Source organism: Salminus brasiliensis, chromosome 21 (genome assembly GCF_030463535.1).
Source record: "Salminus brasiliensis chromosome 21, fSalBra1.hap2, whole genome shotgun sequence".
Classification (NCBI taxonomy): domain Eukaryota; kingdom Metazoa; phylum Chordata; class Actinopteri; order Characiformes; family Bryconidae; genus Salminus; species Salminus brasiliensis.
The window spans coordinates 12,265,375-12,289,917 of NC_132898.1; the positions used below are offsets into that span (position 1 = coordinate 12,265,375).

At 39.4% G+C, this 24,543-nt stretch overlaps 2 protein-coding genes across 5 annotated transcripts in view; one reads left to right on the plus strand and one right to left on the minus strand.

Moving 5' to 3' along the window:
- unm_sa1614 (un-named sa1614) overlaps positions 1–3,147 on the plus strand; it is a 63,127-nt gene extending 59,980 nt beyond the window's left edge. For all 4 annotated transcript variants that reach the window (XM_072665446.1, XM_072665447.1, XM_072665449.1 and 1 more), the window contains one exon: positions 553–3,147. In XM_072665446.1, the coding sequence (XP_072521547.1) occupies positions 553–627 (75 nt within the window). In that variant the 3' untranslated portion in view covers positions 628–3,147. The remainder of the gene's footprint in view (positions 1–552) is intronic.
- On the minus strand, positions 1,633–23,951 carry st3gal8 (ST3 beta-galactoside alpha-2,3-sialyltransferase 8). The gene is made up of 7 exons (XM_072665454.1): positions 23,873–23,951; positions 13,934–14,709; positions 11,916–12,106; positions 7,526–7,705; positions 6,897–6,942; positions 6,020–6,139; positions 1,633–5,197 (listed from the first exon to the last, which is right to left on the minus strand). Exons 2-7 carry the CDS (start codon positions 14,255–14,257, stop codon positions 4,994–4,996), a joined length of 1,065 nt encoding a protein of 354 aa, XP_072521555.1. The 5' UTR covers positions 14,258–14,709; positions 23,873–23,951; the 3' UTR covers positions 1,633–4,993.
- Between the last annotated feature and the right edge of the window lie 592 nt (positions 23,952–24,543).

Here is a 24,543-nt window from a genome sequence, read left to right on the forward strand (position 1 = left end):
TAGCCTGTCTTCGTATAGCAGAGAAATGACAGTCCAACAGTCTCCAGTGGGTTTAAATAAAACCCTGCAGACACAGATCTGCTGAACAGCAGGCCATGAATAGGCCATCAAAAGAATACATTTGAGTGAGCGAGATCTAGATAGAGGGGCGGATAGAGGGAGAGAGAGAGAGGAAACAGAGCGGGATAGAGGGAGATATAAAAGGAAATGAGAGAAAAGACAAAGCGAATCAAGAAGGAAGAGAGATTGTTGAGAGTAGTAAGAGGGCAGGAGAGTAACAGGGAGATTTTAGATGAAGGAGGGTGAGGGAGTTTAGAGGAGACAGAGTGAAAGGACAAGCAGAGTGGAAGAAACATTATACAGGGAGATGGTGCGGTCAGGAATCTTGTGAAAGCGAGCCATTCTTGAATCCTGTGTTCTGGGTAAAAGCTTTTTACGAGGTTATTTTCTTTAAGTCCTGTTCGTATGATCAGCTTCTTCTTCAAGAATGAACGGTATCTCTGAGAGCCTGTTTTTATTTTTTTTTTTTACTGCAATGTTTTTTCCTTCTAGCACGGCTACATCGAGGGACAGCCGGACAAGACTGGCCTCTTTCCAGCCTCATTTGTCTCACTACTGTCCCAATGAAGCCACACAAATGAAGTTCCAACCCAACTATAAGACGGCGAAAGCAGTCTGAAAAAGAAGTGTTAAAGGTCTGAACTTATGGTCATGTTATGAATAATCAGTGTTACAAAGCAATGCTCAGGGGTGCTTTACAGTGTGCCCCGAGAGCTTTACAACACAGAGCCAGTTGTCTTAAATAATTGTGGTGGTTGTTTAGGTCCTTTAGACACAGGAGAGAGCGCATCTGCCATCATGTCACGTTAGGGCTGGTCGGTAGGTACAGAATAATAGTATTGTGATTGTGTTGATACCAGTGACTGTATAAAACCAAGTTTGTCCAGTACTAGAAGATACATTTGATGGGAGTGCTGTTTGAGGCAGATTACAAATCCAGCACAACTAACTACACTAACGATAGCTGACTAGTATGAGGACATTGGCCATTTTACGCAAATATCACTTACCGGAAAATTGCCAAAAACTTTGTACACAGTGTCTGTTAATGCAACCAACAGCAAAACATGACATGATCAATAAAAGTGTGATTGGCTCTATGCCTGACAATCTGCAGCTACTCCATGTACACAGAAAGTCAGTCTCTTCCAGCCAAGGCTGGCAATCACTTTTTTCCTAACTGTAACCCCACCTTCTTTTGATGTAAAAGACTTTTGGGGGAAAGGTATTAGCACAGGGAAAACTAACTGAAATAACAGTTGAAATAAGAGACTGGAGATGGAAAGACAGTGTAGAGGGAAAAAATGGGCTGTTTTTGTCATTGAAACATGAGGATGGGCGGAGCTACACATCATACTGCAGTCAGCCAGCAGAGGCCCTAGACCAGTAGTTTACTTCTAACAAATAATGCGCTGTCCATCTTTTTCTTCTGGCCTTGGTTGATACTAAAGGCTTTCTGATACTTGAACTATTAATAGTTATTGTTGGAGAATGTCCTGGAGAACTTTTTGCAAACATAGATGACCCGAACCTGGACATAAAAACAATTTCCAATTTTCACCCCTAATGCAGTTTATAAAAATATTACAAAATCTTTATTGTGGCATGGTTCAATATTGCCTGCATTGTTTTAACCTAAAATATATACCATTGTTGTATTATATAAAAACTTTAATCAGAACACCCACAGAAACTCATCTGGAGGGGTTTCCTTTACAGGGAAATAAGAGACCTACACTAAATGGACGACGAACCGTTAACATCAGGCAGGGATAATTAAGCAGTAACAAGACAAGAAACACAAGCAAGTAACACCAAACTGCCGCACAGAGAGCAAAGCCAACAGTTCTGTTCTCATTTGCTGTGGAGTTCTCCAGTTCTGCGACGGAACATGCGTCTTGTACAGGATTTAATGCACAGCAAATGTGAATTACATTTTAAGGGCTGTACGTTTCAATGGCACAGAGCCTGAACAAGAACAATGCATTGGTCAGTGTTCACAGCACTGTAAGTGTAATTGGTTAAATGCTCTATTTAGTCTCATCAGTATATCAGTATTACAACCAATGATTCTAGGCCTTATTGCGCTCTAATGTACATTGAGACAGAAGGGTCATATAACAATGCGTATGAGCTCCCTGCGAGTCCATAGATATCAAAATGTTTGTCATATCAAGTCTGCGGATTTGGAACAGATAAACGTGCACTGCCACTGCCAGGCAAAGTTAAGCGAAATGCAAACATAAGGTTCACAATTACACTCACTTTTTTGTGTGTAATTAATTATTTAGGTAGGTTGCAAGTGTGTTGCAGGGTAAAAAAAATAGTAATGCATACGTTTAATAAAAAATACAATTTCTGTATTCTTTTTTGTGGATTTTTAAGGGGAATATTGTCCTTCATTCCTTTTCCTTAGAGAAAAGATCAGCTAATTTGGGTTAGTAGGGATTATATATACACAAGGCTTTATTCAAGACAGACCACAGCTTCATCAACATTTCTTGATTTCAAAGATTTCAAAAACTCAGAAAAAGCACAACGTTCCTTACAAAGGTGCTCACACATGCTTTGGTACTTCATCCGTTAAAATGGGGGCACATTCAGGTTAAGAATTTTTCAGCACATATAATGTCTGTTTTTTCTCTTTAAAGTGCACTGGGAGATGAAAACCTGCTTAAATACTTAGCCGTCAGGGCCAGAGCAAGTCCAGGCTTAGCCAGTAACTGTGTGTAGTCACATGTCCGGTGTGTGGTGAATGCAGTGTAATTAGCACAGAGCTCTGGGCCACAACTTTGAAAGTAATACTTGAAATGCATCCAGATCCCACAATCCTGTAAATAAGCCTCTAAGATTACCTAGTGACTTACTGCATTTCTTTATTTTTCTATCAACTTGCACATTCAAGTACCTTCTACCAGGTATGGGGCATAGGTGCCTGTCACTCATGCTTGTAATATCAGTATGTTGTATTCATGTTTCTCTTGGCTGTTTTCATTAAGTCTGTGAGGAAGTAGAATTGGAATGAACATCTGGAACAGTAAAAAAAAAAGAAAAAAAAAAAAAGAAATTAAGTATATATCAAAAATATCCTACCAATTCTGTATTTCTTCATTTTTATGTTCTGCTTCCTGAAATTTTATGAAACCTGATCTTTTAAAATGTGACTTTTATTGTTTATAATTTGGTTCTAGTTTTTGAATAGGAGTAAATAAAAACAAATGTTTGTCTTCTGCACTATTTCCATTAGTCATCCATGAGTTCAGTTTGAACACTTAATAAAAGTGTATATAAAACTACGTTTTTTCTTGATTGTATGATTTTAGCAAGAAAGTAATTGTGAATCTGCACTTAAGACATGACCATGAATCCCAGTAGGCCACAATAATAACTGATGCAGGGCAAGGCTTTCAGAGTCAGAAAATCGTAATACATTCATTAACAAAAAAACTAAAGAAAATCAACAAACACACATCAAGAAACTTGGCAATAATAATCAAAAGCAACAAAGAAATTGAAGGTCAAGTTTCAGCATTTTCACAGTTTTGTAACAGTTGAATGAATCCAGGCTACATAAGAAAACAACTTTGACCAAAACTGCACCGTCATTACACTTATCCAAAACACAGATAGAGTCAAAGTGTGTTTTGTGGGTCGAAAAAATCTCAAACATCCTATGTGGTCATGATTACTGGCAAAGAAGGTAAAGTGAAATGTGTGATCAGTGCAACCCACGCAAAGGCACATATTCTTAATTTATATGGACGGCTGTGGTCTTCAGTCACAACTGAGAAAATACCTTTTCCCACTGGACGAATGCGGCGTAAACTATAGAAAATATGTTAAAAAACAAAACCCTACTAATTCTTTCAATTAAAAAAAGGCTAGCCATGACTGTATTACTAAAAACAAGTAAAATATCTGGTTTTGGATGCTATTTTTGAATAATCATTTTCTATTTGCTTCAATGACTGCTAAAATGACAACCAAAAAAAAAAAAACATTGCATACATACATTTGTTGGTAACTATGACACAAAATTCCTCTTTGAACTTTGTTCTCACTTGCAGTTAAAAGTGCTTGTCTTCAATGAGAATTGTTTAGTGTGACTTTGCTAAACATGCGGAGTAAGTCATTTCCTCCTCGCAGTAAAAAAGAAAGTCAGTGTAAGGCTAACCAGCATGACAGAAGGAGCTTTAAAGCAATGGTACAGCCAAAAAACTAATCTACTGCAAGTTTACTGCATATCCCGCTGACCCCAAAAATAATCAGTCAGATGTTTGGTGTCTGAAGGGTGCCTTATTTAGTTCAGTACTGGCGTTATTAGGCTAATTCAGCTAGCATGTCATGCTAATTTGACCTCACCAATTAGCATGGTGTAAACCACACATCTAAAATCACTAAGACAACTCTATTTTAGATTACTTAACAACTAAACCCGTTGGGACAAGTTTTGATGACTTATGCAGTTCACACAATGCTAATTGGTGGGGTAAGCTTCCATTCCTTTTAGCCATATTAGCCCTGTAGACCCTGTGCAAAACAAAGAAAGCTCACTTTAGAAACCCATTGTGGGCTTGGCGGATGTTGAGGGGAAATTTGTGCAAATTAGATTTTTTGGCAACTGACTCCTTCTGACTTCTTTCTGGCAGCTGTTCCATATACAGCGTTTTCTCCACTTGGGGGCCCTCCTGCATCTTCAAGAAGAGCTTTGTTCTCATCACATGTACTCCATTTTGTGGTTCAATGTCAAACGTCTGAAAACCAACAGTAAAATGTTTCTTCAAAAAAAAAAAATTAAGGTTGTTTGGTCTTGAAAGCACAGTTTGTTTGGTTCAGCATTGCTTACAGTGGTCAGTTAATAGCAGGGTGGATCACAAGTGTCCTTCTCCTCTTTGGCCTCTATTCTGTCCCAACACACCTCATGGTTTTTAGGTCATCCATACAGTTTCAGATTGGCCTGCTTTTTTACCTTTGGGTAGAGTTTAATTTTGCCTTCTGTGTTCAACTTACTGATGATTTCACTCTCAAAGTCTGCGTTGTGAACCCCTGTTTTCCGGAAAGCACCAGCATACTTATTGTCCTCCCAGTAGTGATGCCAGTTTCCCTGTAAATCCGCACCATAACCAAATACAGACACCTGGATAAAAAAAAAGATGTATATTATATATATAGATGTACATTATTATTGCTGGAAAAAAAATTTATATCAACTTTATATCAGATCAGATCCAGTGACTCCGGATGAGGGCCAAGATCCAGGCATTTTTTTATTGGACTGGAAATTGACTTTAAAAGCCTGATCCACTTTCAATCCTTGGCATTGATGTAGCAGAGCACCCTCTGGCAGCCATTAACAGACATGAATTCAGCTACCACCTGCTGCAGCGAGGAACTCAAAAACTGCCCTGATCATTGTTCATTTGTGACCTTAACACAGTGAACAAAATAAAGAGCTTTATTGGAACTGATGAACAGTGGGGAGATGTGACCAGTTAGCAGCCAAAACAAGCCTGAAGTTGTCCTATTACTCACTTTCTGTTCCACCTTAAATAGTGCAGCAGTTGCATTCTGCTGTTGAAATGTACAAAATAACTGCTGCATTATTTACGGTGGAATGGAGCGCAACATTGCCAGTTAAAATAAAACTATTTTGTCCATTGAAATAGAGTCAGGGTAGTTTTTGAAAAAGATCGGGCTGCGGCAAGGTGGAACGGAAAGTTCAGGGAGCTAGCTTAGCTCAGAGCCTTGTTGTAAACATGACGCAGAAATGGACAGTACACACAACAGCGGTAAGAAGAGTTTGTTAGTTAATAATTAACTAATTGATGCTATCAATACTATACTCCATAGGATCTGAATGTTTAAATGACACTGGGCTACTGCACTGAAATTATATATTCTGTTATCTAATAGTTCAGACTATCTATTAAGACTAAAAACACAGAGCAAGGAGTTTTACCTCATCACAGAGATGGAGAGCAAACACTATAGCCAGCATTCCCGTGGACGGGTATCTTCCATGGTGCTCTGTCCAGTGGTCATGAGTGTATTTAAAAAAGGTTGGGTTCACCACAATTACCTGCAAACACAAACACGGCACGATAAGACAATCACGCCTGCTGCAGCAAGGCTTTAACAATGCATTGATCTGGAGCTACAGACATTTTGTGGCCATCATAAAAAGGGGAAAACCTTTTTATTTAGTTTTCTTTTTTTTCCATAATTCTGAATAGTACCAAATAACTGAATGGAATTACAGTGAAATGTGAGAATTTATAAAGCACTAGATCATTCTGCGGAGACAGCCGGGTGATACTGACAGTTCCGTTTTCTCTATTGTGGTATTGTAGCATCATGGTATCAGGTGATATAAGTTAAATAAATGTAAAGAATGCATGTGCACTACACCAGAAGAAGATTTCCCTACACTTACACTAAAACAAGCCTTACACAGTATTGTAAATGCTAATGGGACAGAAAACAAAGGTTTTAACTATTTATTAATAACATGTACAAATAGATTTTAAACTACTTTTTCAAAACATACTGTTTGGTAACAGTGTGAATATAGCGCTAATTAACCAACAAATATCACTGAAGCTAAATAATATTCTGGTATAGCAAAAATTGGATTATAGTATTGTTGCAACAACAATACACTGCCCTGCACCTGTTCACACTCAGCTGGTTAAAAAAAGACAGTTACACTTGTAATGTTCCAATCACCTGTCTATAGATCAATGTTCTTAAACTGGGCACAAACATTGGTTAAACAATTAAAAGCTGATACATCAACCATGATATATGCTCTTATGTATGTGATAACTCACACTCACCTTGTCTTTATCTGCTTCCACACGTTCTTTCACCCTAACATATGTCCTGGGGGGGGGGGGGCAAAAAAATAAAAAATAAAAATAAAAAAATATCACCAATCTTTTTGGGGGTATGACTTAAAATCCACACACTGCATTTAATATTGCAATTGCATTCCAAATATGAGTGGAGTTCATTAAAGGCTGAGTGACCACAAATATGGACTTTGTTAAACCACGGTTACACAACTCCGCAGCTCTGCAGAAAGATGTCCCTGCCTTTTACATGTGCTTACAGTGTGAATTGTGAAGCTAAAGTTAACCCAAAAGGCCATATCCTGTCAAGCACAAGAAGTGGGGAGGAACAGAGAACACAATACCATGAAATGTCAGAACACACTTTCTCATGTTTTTACATTCATGAATAACAGTAAAGACATTACCGCTTTAAAAAGAACACAATCAGGTTGGTCCAACCGTTTGAAGGGTGCTGGGTGTGACAACATTTTACAGAGCACAGAAGGGAGAGGGGAAGTGAGCTGACAGGATGGAGTGGTTTCGTATCTTCATACTGCAGTTATTTAAAGATTCCACTACGTCAAGGAAATATGAACAAGTTTGTGGGATTATTTGCTGGATGAGCAACATACGTTTTAATTTCTCCGGTCGAAAGTGCGCTGGTCACCCACTGAAGGTCCCGCAGTTTGAATGGCAACAAGACGAGATGGACACCAGGCTTCAGGTCAACAGCGCTCTCCGGATACATGAAGTGATGAGTGGTTTTATTCCCCACATGTTGCTCAAATCCTAATGTCATGGCTTTGTTCATCCTGTAGGAAAATTTTAAAAGATATTTCAGCTGCTAACTATACTGAAGCGGTTTTAACTAGCTAGCTAATCATCACAAACAAAACAGGCTACAACTAGCAACAGACAATAATCTGGCAGTGTGTTGCATCATCACAGGTAGCCTGTCTGGGTTAACTTATTGGTCATTCTTGAAACGTTACATGGAGTAGAGCGCAGTCTGCTATGGCAACAGACATAGAAAAATTGCAGACAGCCTGGACATTTTAAATTAGTATTTTGTATGCAGGGACATATACACACATGGACAAAACTGTTGGTAACCCTCAGTTAATGAAAAAAAACAAAAAAAAACAAAACACAATGGTCACAGAAATAACTTGAATCTGACAAATAATAAATAAAAATGCTATGAAAATGAACCAATGAAAAGCCGACACTGATTTTGAACCATGCTTCAACAGAATTATTTAAAAAAATAAACTCATTAAACAGGCCTGGACAAAAATGATGGTAACCCTGAAAATAATGTGACCAAAGGGACATGTTAAATCAAAGTGTGTAACTAATTAGCATCACAGGTGTCTACAATCTTGTAATCAGTCAGTGGATCTATATATATGGCTACAGGTAGTCACTGTGCTGTTTAGTGACATGGTGTGTACCACACTCAACATAGACCAGAGGAAGCGAAGGAAAGAGTTGTCTCAGGAGATTAGAAAGAAAATTATAGAGAAGCATGTTAAAGGTAAAGCTTATTAGACCATCTTCAAGCAGCTTGATGCTCCTGTGACTACAGTTGCACATATTATTCAGAAATTTAAGATCCATGGGACTGTAGCCAATCTCCCTGGACGTGGCAAGATTGATGACAAATCAAAGAGATGGATAATACGAATGGTAACAAGAGAGCCCAGAAAAACGTCTAAAGAGATTAAAGGTGAACTTCACGCTTAAGGAAAATCAGTGTCAGATCACACCATCCGTTTGAGCCAAAGTGGACTTCATGGGAGACGACCAAGGACGACACCGTTGTTGAAAACAAATCATAAAAAAGCCAGACTGGAATTTGCCAAACTACATGTTGACAAGCCCTAAAGCTTCTTGGATAATGTCCTATGGACTGATGAGACAAAAATGGCACTTTTTGCCAAGGCACATCAGCTCTATGTTCAGACAGAAAATGAAGCATATCAAGAAAAGAACACTGTCCCTACTGTGAAACATGGAGGAGGCTCTGTTATGTTCTGGTGCTGCTTTGCTGCATCTCGCACAGGGTCTTGAATCTGTGCAGGGTACAATGAAATCTCAAGACTATCAGGGGAATTCTAGAGAGAAATGTGCTGCCCAGTGTCAGAAAGCTTGGTCTCAGTCGCCGGTAATGGGTCTTGCAACAGGATAATGACCCAAAACACAGCTAAAAACACCCAAGAATGGCTAAGAGGAAAACATTGGCCTATTCTGAAGTGGCCTTCCATGAGCCCTGCCCTAAATCCTATTGAGCATCTTTGGAAGAAGCTGAAACATGCCGTCTGGAAAAGGCACCCTTCAAACCTGAGACAACTGGAGCAGTTTGCTCATGAGGAGTGGGCCAAAATACTTGCTGAGAGGTGCAGAGACTTCTGCACCTCTCAGCAGGTATTTTGGCTGACAGTTACAGGAATCGTTTGATTGCAGTGATTGCCTCAAAAGGTTATGCAACAAAATGTTAAGTTAAGGGTACAATAATTTCTGTCCAGTTTCATGAGTTTTTTTTTTATTTTATTTTTTTTAATAATTCTGTTGAAGCAAGGTTGAAAAGCAATGTCTGACTTTTTCATGGAATTTTGATTTATTATTACTTATTATTGTCAGATTCAAGTTATTTCTGTGACCATTGTGGGTTTTTCTTTCATTAACCGAGAGGCACCAACAATTTTGTCCATGTGTGTTCGTGGCAGACAACACAGATTTCAATATAAACGCTAAGACAAGTCTTAAATGTGGCTAATTTTAGTCCACAGTCCACTTTAACATAACTAACCTGGAGGTGCCTTAATTGGGCCACGATCATTTGCCACCTAGGAGGGGACACGTTGTACTCACCCTATTTACATCTAAGCCTGTGTAAAAATTAGTTCTTGCTGAGACCATAAAAGAATGAAGGTCGATGGCACATTATCTGTTTGACAGTGCAAATAAACCTGCAGAAATATTGTCCAACATCAGAACAATTAAACTGTAAAAGTTTGAGCCTAACCAGCACATCAGTTGTCCTTTGATCAGTATTATTTTTTTGCTTCTTAATCTTTATCATTTTTATTCATGTATTATTGCCTTTTTTGTCTTGTCTTCATATCAAAGTTTGAGGGTATGGAAATTCAGAAGGCGTAGCACGGCCAACAGTGAAACTCAAGCAACGGTTGTGTGGAACTGCCCTCTTTAAACATTTGCATGATGGTTTGTTTTAAGGCTTTAAGTGCTTTATGTTCACTATAATTTGCATTACATTAACAGAAACCCAGCCTTAAAAATGACCATGTATGCTTCAGAATGTCCCGGAAACCATTTCCCATGATCTGTCACTGGACACAACTGGTGCGAGAAGCTTGTTATTGTTATTACCTTTCTTCTGTGCTTACAACAAAGATGATTTCAGGAAATGTGCAATAAACTCAATCTAACAAAACACAGTGCTCGCTTCCAACTTCGCTTCAAACTCAATGGGCCAGTTTCCTGCACAAGGATTTATCCTAGGGACATTTTCCTTTTAGTTGAAAAATCTTCATGCAAAATGCTGCGTAGTCCAGGACTAGGCTTAATCCAGAAAATTGTCCCATGGAGTATGATCAAGCCTGAAGAAAGTTTTGGACAGATGCTCATCTGTTACACACAGTGCTTGACACATTGCTGCTACATTGGATAAGCTTGCAGAATACTAGCAAAAATACCATTGAGGCTTAAGGCAGCATTATGCAAAACTTCTACTTCATTTCCTCCGCTGTGGGTCTTCAAGCCAGTCTACTGGTTTTAAATATCTAATATTAAAGATATGTCACAGAATAAACCATTAGCATTTTCTGCTCAATATAGAGTTAGATATTAATGCAGTTTAATCTAAATTAAATGCTCCAACAACTGCAATCGACAGCCCACTCAGAACTGCAAGAATGATTGGCAGCTGCATCAAAACGGCAATGCAACCAACATCCCATCAGCAACTATGGCGGAGTACAAAACAGTGCATCTAAAATGCTAACGTTAGCTGACTGTGCATACCAGAAGATCAGATTTCATTACTTTGATTCAAGTCTAGGTCTAGGTTTTAAAATATAATTAAAAAATTGCTGTGCGCTTCTTATAGCATGAAGCTGAAATTCGACCTTAAAACAGCACTTCAGTGACATTCTGTCTCCCTTAAGTTCCGCACCATTTAAGGTGGAACAGAAAAATCCAGTAAGAAGCTGATTAATAATGTCAGCCTTGGTGCAGCTGTGTTTGTTTACACAAATCACCACTTTCTAAATTTAAAAGGCAGAAATGTTATTCTTACTTTACGTGATAAGATGGTTACGCTTCCAGAAGCATGACTGACAAAAACAGTGTGCTCGGAGAAGCAGGTTAGATGAACTAGTGGAATTAACTAGTGAAATCAGGATTGGTGACAAACATATTGCTAACTCTTGATTCTTTGGCTGATCTTACATCAGAGGGCCAAATTTAGTCCCAACTAAAGAGGGAGGAAAAATACAGAAAAAATATTTCTCCACAGATCAGCTCACCCATAGCATACTGGGCATGAATGCAAATCGTGTGTGTGTGTGTGTGTGTGTGTCAAAGTTTAAAGTTTTTAAAGTTTCAGTGGCGCAAATCCACTGCTGGCTCTAGCTGCAAAGCTCAAAAACGTGCAGTTCTTTGCTTTTTCATTCAGTTTTGCCATAATGTCAGAATATGTGGCATTGATGGAGGGAAATGTCAGCAAATACATTTTAATTTATTCCATGCTACAGTCATAAGTGGTGTAGGCTACCATGCTAGCAGGCTAACAAAAAAAAAAAAAAAAAAAAAAAAACCACAAGATATCTCCAAAATGACTTAATGACAAAATAACTACAATTTCTCATTAGTCTGACTAGAATTTTTGCCAACATTCCATTAAGTTTGTTAACTTGGCAACAGCAGCCACAAAAAATGCAAGTGTGGGCAGAGTGTTGGAGTAGTACGTGGTACGAATAGGTACAGCGTTGAACTTACCGAAAGACGATGGAATGGGAGTCTATCACAGCTCCATACTTGAACTGGAGCAGATTTCCTGAGTTTCCAACCACAGCACATGTCCGACAGCGACTTGGCTGACGCAATTCTTCCACAGGAGGAGGGGAAATCACAGTGAACATTTTCTTCATCACTTCCTCGATTGTCCCATCAACTGACCGCTGCAGAGCCTGCATTCACATTAACAAGCACGTTAGAGCTCAAGACAATCCAGTAAGGCATTCTTCCTTCTGGAACCCTTATTCAAATTCCTCGAAATAAGCACCTTCAGAAGCCGCTACTTCTGAAAGCGCTAAAATAAAGCTGGTCTTTCATTTGACTGCTTGTAACCTGTCTGACTAACAGCTTTATCTTATTACAGTATTTCGGCAGCCCACTAGATAGTCTGATCTGTATGTGGTTGTGTGGTTGTTTGTGTGTGTGCGTGCATGCAACTCTTGCAGCACAGCAGCTGTAACTGTGCAGTGCCACTTCCTTAAGCTAGAAAGCCCTTAATTACATTAAATTAAACCATACTGAAACACACAACTGGGCTGGAGAGTAGCTTATGGAGACTGGATTTGGCTTCTCTTTCCACATGGGAAATGGGTTTTTGGTAAAGCAATCACAAAAAGACAGCAGCTTGACGGGTCACCTTTGTGGATTGTAATGGTATTAGCTAAACAAATGACGCTAATAACAGATGTGGACAATTCTGTGCTCTTTTCTAGAGGAGTCTCTGGGCCAGTGATGTTAAACCACAACTCCATCTTTAATTTACTGTTAGGACTGTCCTCAACAATCTTTTCCTCCTTGTTGCATCCTCGTTGCACCTCAGTGATGATTAGAAGTTGCATATCAGTGTTGGACTGAGATCAGCAGGAAAGGCTGAATCTACAGAATGCAGTAATGACAGCATTCATTCCTGTGGTCCTTTTAATTAGAATAAATGCTGACACTACTGCATTCTGTAAAGAAACATGCAGTTGGTCAATGCTCAACTACTACTACGACTACTACTACATTGACCAGGCCTGTCTCAGGGAACTACAATCTGTACAACCAGCATTTTTTCTCATCTGAGAAATATAAATGTCAAGCTATTTACCTGGGTAATAAGCATTTATCTGCTCAACAACACCCAACTTTAGTAAAAATGCAAACAGCATTGTGCTTTTATGCCCGTCAGCACATTGCAATAAACACCTCCAAAGCTCTCCTTGACAAAGCCCAGTTTTAACAATTACCATCACATTCCTGGTTGTATATTTAGTTCTTTCACTAAATGAAAGCAGATGGGCTGGCAAACCTATTTTCTTCTTTTCCATTATTTTAAATGAGCAAATATTTTAAATATGTGCATATTTGTATTTATTGCACCGTTTTATACCATCTTTACATGCAAGAACATGTGTGTCAAAGTTTAAAGTTATCTTTCGGTGGCACAAAACGTTTGAAAATATCTGCTAATCCACTGCTGGCTCTAGCTGCAAAGCTAAAAAACTTGCACTTCTATGCTTTTTCATACACTTAATGACAAAATAATTACAATTTCTATTTAGTCTGACTAGAATTTTAGAACATTTCCTTAAGTTCCTTAACTTGACAACAGCAGCCACAAAAAATGCAAGTGTGCACACGTATTGCTGACAAGTCTATCTGGGTGGGGAGGAAAGCCCTCCCAGTTTCCTCACTGATATTTAAAATGAATAATGTAGAAGGCAGCAAGATGTCAAAGGGCCCAAAGCAAACTGAACAGTGATGATGGCAACTGGTTAATCCTGATCCTAGAAGAAATTTACAGTAACGTCCATGTGATTTTCAATTCTACATCACCATAAGGTTTTGTTTAGAATAGTCCTTCAGTTTGTAACTCCCTACTTTTTATTCCAACATTGCACATATGACAGTAAAAGCCACATATACAACTCATGCATACAACTTTACATAAATGTTCTATAAAACAATACTTTATTGTCATACTGTATGACATACAGCACTTTCTTTTAAATGCTTACCAGCCACCACTTTAATGCAAGTGGGTCAACTTTCTTTCCCTCTGTTGTGAGGTAGGGTTGCTGCTTGCGGTCGAATCGTTGGTCAAACCACTCAGAGATGCCCAAATCCGCAACACAAGTGGAGCAGCTGCAGGAGTGCTGTTGGACAGACTGGGTCACTGCCTGAGATTGCGTGTGGTTCTTTATTATGGACCGGGCAGTGGTGCGTGGGGCCTCCACCAAAGTGGACAGTACATTGTTTTTCTGAATGGTGTGTGTGGCGAACATAAAAAATAGAATGCCACAAAACAAGGCACCAATGCAGAGTTTCTTCTTCAGCAGCATGGCTAAGGCAGGTCTCGGTGTCTCTTCTGTCCGTTTTTTGCAATCCTTAGAAAAAAGAAATGTGAAATATCTCAGTGCTAGAAGGCCACTTGAGCGTTATGACTTGATGGATCCAGTAGCTGGTTTCAATCATCCCTTTCCATCAATTGCCCTTCTGTGTCAGCCAGAGGGGTAGAAAAATAAAATCTTTAAAATCCAAAAACAGAGCGTGAGGTATAAAAATCATAGGAATGTTAATTCTGAGTTGATCCTTTAAGTCTTGTAGGCCACAGTAGGACAAAACTGCAACGACGTCTTGTGGAGGAAGTAAGCAGGCTGTTTTAGTAGTTTCAGTATCCAGTTATAAAAACACAGTGTTACTTCCCATTAAGTCAGCTGTGGGCTTCTACTCTTGCAGAACACCTCCAGCTTCATCAACACGACTGCTGTCCAGTTGCATCACAGCCTTGTTCCTAAAAGATACAGAACACACAGTTACAGTGGTTGAACCCTTAACAATATGTACTCAGCATTCCAACAATCCAGTCTGCTGTGAGAAAAAAAAAAAAAAAAAACAACAAAAAAAACAAATCCTTGGCAAGAAGCTCATCCACTAGCCAAAGGAACACGCTGGGACAGTGCCAGTGATTCTGCAGAGAAAGGTTTTAGCTTAAAAGCTCAACTGATATTTCTCTACTCAGCAAGCAGCAACCCACCAGTCTTGGGAGTAAATTTCAACTTGCGTTTGGTTGTGGAAAAACAGTAGCTTAAAAGGTTATTTCTGTTAGACACAGAGCAGCTACTCAACCCCTCAAATCGTCTAAGAGCAGAGTGATGGTGTAGAAAGCAGAAGAAAAAAGACAGACACAACTGTTGCCGCTTGCTGAGGCTGCAAGAATCCATCCTAGCCTCCCCCGCTTCGGCTGCATCAAACAACTTCATAAATAAGGCGCTTAGGCTGCTTTCCTCTGGACCTGCAGAAAGGCGAACGCAGCTCTGGACTGATGCGTGTCAAACACAGCTACTTCCAGAGTGCTCACACTGAGCTCCAATCAATACGCACTCCACAGCACAGGCTGTACTCTGGCTTACTTGCAATAGCACTGCCCTGCCTTTCTTAGCAGGCATCCCGCTAGGACAAATCTTTCTAACGAAGGGAGCGGCAGTGCTGACTAGGGCTGCACATTACTCTAGTATTGCAATCATACTGATGCATTTTTGCGACTGTTCATTTCTCGACATATCGTTTGTCACAACATAAAAGGCGAGTGGAATTGTTACTGTGTTTAAATCAAAATAAAACAAGCAAATGTAAAAATAGTTCATTTTTATTATATATGGACACTAGATGCACTAGATGATCTTGACCTAACTTGTGCACTTTTAATGTTAATTAACCCACCATAGAAAAGCATGCTAAAATAGACTAGATGCTCAAAGAACACTGTGAGTGGTTAAACAGCATACCTGCATACTGCAGTGTTCTGTAATACCAGTATGGAAAAAAAAGACATCAAGTAAAACAAAAAGTAAAATATGAGAATGTCCAATAAATAAACAAGCAAATTTAAATGCAGAATGTTTATTTAAATGGGCTCTCTCCGTTTCTGACTGGTTGTAGATGTATCCCTGATGAGGGAAAGGAAGAGGGGGCCATTGAGGACCATGGCCAGAGGACCATGGCCAGCAGTTTAGGTTAAGCTGGTCTACCGGCATGATCAAACTCCCCACGCTGGTCAATCAGCATCACCACACTGCTCAAATCAATTTCAACATACACTGTGCTGGTTACTAACTGATTGTGTGACAATCAAACTGATTGTGTGACAATCAGTGATTTATATAAATAGGGTATAAAGAAAGACTGGACAGAAATAATTTCACCCCCGTTTTTCACCATTAAATGCTATAATTAATGCAAACACTTTGTACAAGTATTTTGAAAGTAAAATACGCATTGGATATATCAAGTGAGGGTTGGGGGGGGGGATCAGCTGATGTTCAGCTGATTGGTGGGGAGAGACGGTGGCTGCCAGACAGCAGTCTGCTCACAGTCCAAACACACTGCACCTCCGGCCAGCAGCAGCTAAACACACCCAGTCAGCAAAGCAGCAGGCTGGCACTTCCCATCACTATTTAGGAAAAAAAAAAAAGCAGGAATCTCAAATAACAGGGCAACGGTACATGGAGGGAGACAAGCTACCAAATTAAATAGTTCATACAGCATAGGCTGGGGCCTTAACTAAAACTAAACATTGAATTTAAAGGGAAAAAAAAACCTAAATTATATACGCATGCTCACATTAAATTGCTCTGGTTGACTAAGAAAGTGGAGGTTGGAGATGACGGGGAATCAAGCAGAAGTAGAAGTCGTTTGACTATGAATCACAATGGCTCAAAAGGTTATGCTCAAACTAATGTAGAGTATTTGGTTGGTTTGATGTGCATACGAACACTGGCAGTTAGTGTGAATAGCTCAACTGTTTCCTTGTAATGATCACTGATGCACACCAGAAGAATTATGTCACTTGCTTTCAAAACATTTTCCTGAAGAGATAGTCTGGACGTTTTGGGGATTTAGAGACCTCTATTTTGAGAATGTATAATTCCACTGAGCATATGGAAGAGTACTTTTAAAACGTGCACTACTAAAACATCTCCTTTTAGGAGCAGATAAATCGGATGATTACAAGTTTACATTCATTCAGTAGAGTAGTTCAGAGTGGGGTATTCAGCTATTCAACTATTATTATAGTTAATAATTAGGTAGTTTCATTTTAATCAGCATACTAATTGCATTTAGGTTTTAAATACAATCCAAATCAAAACTAGTGAATGTTTTGAATGTAAAAGCATTTGTAACTTTTAATGCAGGTAAATAAATTGCCACGTGAAACTGCATTCTGTGTTTAGGTATATTGTTTTGTCCATTTATGATGAAATACTGTCCCAATGTAGAGAGCAATCACATCAAAAAAACACAAAAAAATGAAAATTGGAGTCTGAATGCTCAGCGATACAGAAATAAACAGTTGTGTATATTGAGCAACAGGTAAAACGCTGGCTATAAGAGTACAGCTGGTTAGCAGTAGATATGTAAAACATCCACTTAGTCAGGTATTTTTTGATGTGGTCATATAGGTTGTGTTTACAGTGAGGATAGCACTAGAAATATTCTGAGAATAGTGACAAGCAAACAACAGAGGCAAAAAAAAACAAAAAAAAACAGTTAGCTTGCTAATGCAAAGTTGCTGTTTAGGTAATGTTTAATGCCAGTACACACAAAATCCACAGCTATCCTTCCAGGACCCAAAAGCCTCAAAAGCCTAGCCAGTGTTCGCTTTTAACAAGGACTTTGTCAAGCTCTCTTCACTTCTAATACGTGCAAAAGAGAAAGAAAAGAGAAAGAGTAATTCTACGCATGGTTTGACCATGAATGAGCAGATGAAGTCTAAGTTTGTCGTTCTGATATCTCCATGTTCGCAGAAGCCGCTATAGCTGCACAGGTAACCAGCAAACAGTGCGGGATCCTCTTTTAGAGGCTGTGTATATGACGCAAGTACAGTGGGGCAAAAAAGTACTTAGTCAGCCACTGATTGTGCAAGTTCTCCTACTTAGAAAGATGAGAGAGGTTTTTTTTTTCATAGGTACACTTCAACTATGAGAGACAAAATGAGGAAAAAAAAATCCAGGAAATCACATTTTAGGATTTTTAAAGAATTTATTTGTAAATCGTGGTGGAAAGTACAGTGGGGAAAAAAAGTATTTAGTCAGTCACCAATTGTGCAAATTATCCCACTTAAAAAGATGAGAGGCCTGTAATTGACATCATAGGTAGACCTCAACTATGAGAGAAAAAATGAGAAAATAAATTCTGAAAATCACATTGTCTGATTTTTAAAGAATTTATTTGCAAATAATGGTGGAAAATAAGTATTTGGTCACCTACAAACAAGCAAGATTTCTGGCTGTCACAGACCTGTAACTTCTTTAAGAGGCTTCTCTGTCCTCCACTCCTCCACCTGTATTAATGTTACCTGTTTGAACTCGTTAACAGTATAAAAGAAACCTGCCCACAACCTCAAACAGTCACACTCCAAACTCCACTATGGTGAAGACCAAAGAGCTGTCGAAGGACACCAGAAACAAAATTGTAGACCTGCACCAGGCTGGGAAGACTGAATCTACAATAGGCAAGCAGCTTGGTGTGAAGTAATCTACTGTGGGAGCAATAATCAGAAAATGGGAGACCTACAAGACCACTGCTAATCTCCCTCGATCAGGGGCTCCACGCAAGATCTCAGCCCGTGGGGTCAAAATGATCCACAAGAACGGTGAGCAAAAATCCCAGAACCACACGGGGGGACCTAGTGAATGACCTGCAAAGCTGGGACCAACGTTACAAAGGCTACCGTCAGTAACACACTACGCCGCCAGGGACCTTGCAGTGCCAGACATGTTCCCCTGCTTAAGCCAGTACATATCCGGGCGCGTCTGAAGTTTGCTAGAGAGCATTTGGATGTTCCGGAAGAGTATTGGGAGAATTTCTTATGGTCAGATGAAACCAAAGTTGAACTGTTTGGTACAAACACAACTCGTTGGGTTGCATCCAAAGAACACCATACCAACTGTAAAGCATGGGGGTGGCAACATCACCACTTCACCACATCACTCAATTACTTTCAAACTTTTCACCAACCTACTAAGGTACACATATGAGACACATTAGCTCCCATCTCCTGTTTCATTATGTTAAAGCAACAGTTCTGTGAAAACAACTTTACACAATAATGCTCTTATCTCAAAAATAGTCAATCAATCAATACATGACTGGTGTGTCAAGTTTGCTTCTTTAGTTTTGCACTAAAGTAGCTCTAACTCTAAGTAGCAGGACTTACAGTTACCTGCTCTTACATTAGCCCACTTGTTCTGTCTTAAATTACAGAAGACAAGGTCATTTTAGCCTTTTTCAATAGCACATCAAGCCTGTGTTCACCAGAACTCTTCATAGTCTCTAAAACTATGTTTAATCAAGCACTAAAATAGTTAGCACATTCATTCTTCAGCCTTTAGGCATCATCCAGGATACCTCTGCTGAGCAGCTTCATTAGCATACCAATATGACAAAATGGAGCCAGTGAAAAGAGAAGCCTTTAAATTTCCAACTGCTAAACTACAGCCTCTCCAGCGCTGGCCAAACTATTCAGATTTGATTGCACATTGTGGTGTGCCCTTTACTCAGCAAGAGCAATCTTTTCACAGTACTCTCATCAAACAGTTGGATGCATGCTTATCTCTGCACCTAGTTTACGAAACCCTATCCCAACTTGAAAGAGGACATGGAGTTCTGTCAACAAAAAAACAGACAAAAAAAAAAAGAAAAATAAGAATATGCTTATTTTTTATCATTTTTGGAACAGACTGTAGTGCAAACTGATGTTTTTCACATAATTTTGTATACTCACTCCTGTGGTAGTCTGTAGAGACTCGTGTGTTAAGTAGTAAAATGTAAAAAGTCAACATACACGCTCGCAAAGGTCATAATTTGTGTAAACAAATTTACATCCACTCTTTATCCACATTTTCCATCTAGCATTAACACACATTTCCATAAGTTAACACAAACACCTCATTAAGTGTGACAATTAGTGGTTTATTAAAAATAAAACAATCTGTTGTATAAAATAAAAATAACATAATTAGCCAGTTGGTTAAAACTTACCCTTGCGTTGATTTATATGAAATGCGATACATTTTTGGCACCCCAAATAAAATAAAAAATAAAAACAACAGTAAAACTATATGCTTCTACTCTGGAATTTTAATTTGTGATTTAGGGCTTATGGGGGTTAAGCACTGCACTACTGATACCACAGCTTCCAACATTAATCCTTCTTTCCGCATTACCATTTTCCACAGACTGTAAAGAACACTTGTTGCCATCTAAACAGTCACAGTCAAGTCTCAAAAGCTATCTGTAAGAACGGCCACTCAGGTGACCGGTTTGATTAAGCTGAATGAAATCCCAATACCTCAACTGAGGTCTATTCATCGTACGAAATACATTATAAGGTAAAATAAATGTGGAAAAAAAAAAATCAGCAAAACTAAACACGTACTCAAGTTCTTTACACTAATTATTGCTGACATTAACATTTTTATTTTTGTGTACAACTTTGGGCACAGTAACAACTAAAAGGTTTCTAAAATGGACAATAGCCTAGTAGCAGCCTACCTAATGTCACCATGCAGAAGCAGTATTTATCACTTGTAGACATTCTGCCTATTTGCAGTGTGAAAAAATATGGCAAACTTAAAATAAAAATATTTTATGAAGGTCACTGGGAATCTCCGAATCCAGTTTTTGACCCCTAACCCGAGAACCCTAATACTGAATTCTTGCATGTACTAAACTGATCTTCGTGTGCAGCCGCATAATTGAATTACAATACACTGCCAATTACTGAATTTAAATCACTTTTCTGTAGCCTTATAATATAAACGTTGCATTCTGGACTTTTGACAGTTTTATAGTGTGTTTAATGTCTTACATGCACAGTTTGACAGACCTCCCTGATCACCTGGTAAGCCTAATGTAACCTAAATGTAACATTATGTAGCATTTTTACCTTAAAACAAAAGCTTCAAAAATCATTGTGGTGCTCTTTCTCAGCTTGTCAAGGAATGTGTTTAAAGCAGTGTTTTTGCAGTGCAAAAAATGCCAATTCTCACTTTAAAACGCTGCAGTGGAATCACTGTTTTTATGGATATGAATTGTGGTAAATAATCTTAACTAAAACTGTAAAATTGAAATAAAAATTCTATATACAATAAAAAAAAAAAAATTCTCCAACACATTGGAGCATTGGTAGGATTAAGGCAAGTATGTGCTTGCTCTGAGATATATCGAGCCAGCTACATGAACTGCCAATAACGCCAAGTCACTGGACAGCCGAACAAGCATGGGGGGGGAGGAGAGTGCTATCTGTCAGCCAACAGATGCCAACACAAATGCCTAACATCAAGCTAAACGGAGGGGGTGGGGGTGGGGCGTAAGAGAGGTAGCGCTGTTCTACCCATCCAGAAAGAGTGAGGGCAAGGATGATTCTTGGACATGCATGACCTGACAGTAGGGTATTATCCACATGGTTTTGGCAGCATGGCTAAAAATGATAGAAAATGGACAAGCCACCACATAACCACGCATTTACATTTATTACATGCAAGAACAGCAGAACTACAGCTGTTATATTATACAACATCCAAAATGCTTCGTTTCCTTCGGGGAAACACTTCCATGCTGACTGAATTATGTCAGTTTGACATCTAGAGGCTCCCAGAGGATGCTGTTAGAACAGAGCAGTAAAAACAAAGGATCTGAACTGGATCAGCCTGAACCATTCATGGATAGGCCCTGATCCTGATCCACTGGAAGTTACACAGGACCAATTACACTCTTCGTAATGAAATAGTTAGTGTTGAGTGTTCTTTAGTTACTGATTGCTTAGAAAATTATAGGTGACAATTTTGACAACAATGTTAAAATAATCTTATTGTCTATCATAACCAGTGAGTAGCAGTTTTTATACTGTTTCTAATCTCTACACTTTGCTTAATTCATAACAGCAGCTCTTCAGGCAAAGAAAACAGCCACCTACAATCACCTTTTAAAGGTTTTTGGAGTGTGTTAAACAGGATCACCACATCAGCACTAAACTTTGAATTTAAAGAGGAGAGAATGGTTATCTGGCAGGGGAATTTGGTGGGGCGGGGGTTAAGCTCAGGTTTCCTGGCCCAAACTCAGTCACAGCTCAAACCACAAAAAAAAAAAAACAGAAAAAACATCATGCTGTGTCCTCTGCTATCCCTGACTCCTCCATATCTGACCGAACATGAGCCCACAGCCTGCTTTAACCCCCCCCCCCCTGAGCTTAGACATCTTGGGGAATTTAAAACAGCTGGCCCTCTGTGCTCCTCTATCCTCGCAACAAGGTCTCCCACGCTGAAGCTCACCAGACATGCATGGGGAACTTCCAGAACGAACGCATTTAAAGCAATAGTTTAGTCATTCTGTCACACTGACATTACTTCTGCACAATTTACTCCTTGACCTATGCCGGACAAACACAAGCTTGAAGTGTTTGCCCAGCTCTGTGCTCTTTTACTTTTTCTTATTTTTAAAAAGTACCTAATTTCTAGGTACTAGTTCCACTGCTATCCTAGTAATGCACACTATATGAACACCATATTTACGGGATACACTTTGTTCCCCAAACACAAAATCAGCCAATTTATTATTTAAAATGTTGGCAGATTTGTGTTGCAGCCCTTTATCTTAATAGGCAATTGACTATGATTTAAACATTCAGTTTGACCTGTAAGAGTGGAAAGCGAACACAGTGAAGACATACTTCTGCTTGGTAATTTAGCTTCGTGAGTTTAGGGTTAGTTAAAAAGTCATAATACATTTTGGTAGTGGACAGTTTGGTTGTAAAGACTTTGGAACTGGCCATGAAAAATGTAAAAAACTAACACACACATCTGTTAAGCCTACCAGAGATGTCTTGGTTAGCTACTTTCGGGGAAACTGGCTTTTTTTTTAGTTTTTTTGTGTTATTTACTAAAACCACTTCTTCGAAGAAGTTTTGAGATTATGCACAATAGGCAGACGAAGAAAGGACACTGGTGCCAGGGTTGAGAAACATCCTGTCAGGAAATGAGTTCATGCAGTAATTCCAAATCCCGTAATTTGTCCATTACCCTAAAACACTGCCCAGTTTTACTGCCTTGCTTTCTTGCCTGCTGGCGTGTTTGCTTGCTATTGCTGGGCCTTGACAATAGTGAAAACGGAGGTGCATATAGTGTGTTTCTTATTATAGACTGGTCCAGGGTGGTTTTTTTTTTTTGGGCCCCTGAGAAACCCCATGTTTAGAGGGGTGGGGGCGGTAATGCCAGGCATTTAACACACCACTAAACTCTCCAGACGAGTAGAGAAGGCAATGAGCAAAGTCAAGACCCATTTTCTTCCAGACAGCTAAAAGAAGAAAAAAAAAACAAAAAAAAAAACATCCAGGCCAACATCACGCTCAACATTATCTAGATCAACCCAGGACCTAACTGACACACACTGAAGTTACTACCCAACGTTATGCTGACGTTCCTTAAGAGTTCAACTCGACGTCTGTCTCTCCACCCTACTTTGGACTTGGTAAACGTGAAAACGCAACTGTCCGTTAACTTCTCTCTCTCTCTCTCACTCTCACACACACACACACACACACACACACACACACACACACACACACGACGTGTGCTGAAAAAACACAGCTTCCGACTTCTCATCTCATGACTCCAGTTTACTGATCATTAACGCTCATGTCTCCCAATAATGTCTCCAAATGTTCAGCAGCGTTGTGTCCCAGCCTGAAGCTCTGAAGACCAGAAAAGTTGAGCTAGGAAGGACAGATTCAACAGGGCTGTGCTGCTCCTTCTTTTCCGTTCCTCCAGCATCGTCGGCCAAAAAAAGACCGACTAACTAACTTTTTAGGCCACTTTGAGAACTGAGCGGTTAGTTTACGTTTGAGAAAAGACAGCAGGCTTAGTTTTCCTCTCGGTTTTGGGGGTCGTGTTACTCACCCTTGTGCTCTCCGTCGTGTTAGTGGTGCTCTCTGTCTGCAGAGGAAAGAAATGATGTCGAGACTTGTGTCCTGCTCGCGCGTGCGTGTTCGGTGGGTGGGTGTGCGCGCACACTTGGACACAATCTACATTTGGGGGCAGATATCAGGGGAAACACGTGTGGAGCTGGGGTGAACTTTACTACTTTACTGAACGTTTTGGGTGACAACCAGCTCCATCGTGAAACGTTACTGGTGAACTAAGTAACGTGGTTAGCTAAGTAACGTGACCATCATTTTAAAAGAAGAGAGCACATCATTTGGACGTTGTGCAAATGCTGACATTAATGCAAAAAAAAGCATGTATGGTCACCCTAAAGTAATGCATTGCACGTGTACAGAGGGCTGTGTCCACTACGGATGAAACACACATCCTGCACTGGGTGCATGGAGCCGTTTCACAATCCAACGTGAATATTAGATAGTATAGTCCACCTCTGAACAGCAACAAACCTTTAAAAAAACACATTAACCCACACTTTTATGCAGGAGATCAGTAGCAATTGTGGGTCATGCAATTTTACAATGCACTTTGAATACACTCTGTTAAGATGTAGTTCTGCCCATTTACATTTTTACAGTTTTTAGGCTTAGGGCCAGTAAGCCAGACATTAAACTTAGTACTGGACAGTA

Bases quoted from the DNA above. Each gene is read 5' to 3' on its own strand.
- st3gal8 (XM_072665454.1), bottom strand. From the start codon at position 14,257: ATGCTGCTGAAGAAGAAACTCTGCATTGGTGCCTTGTTTTGTGGCATT. The intron at 12,107-13,933 runs GTAAGCATTTAA...ATGTGAATGCAG, and splicing joins TTGCATTAAAGTGGTGGCTG to GCTCTGCAGCGGTCAGTTGA. The intron at 7,706-11,915 runs GTAAGTTCAACG...ATTTTCCTACAG, and splicing joins TCCCATTCCATCGTCTTTCG to GATGAACAAAGCCATGACAT.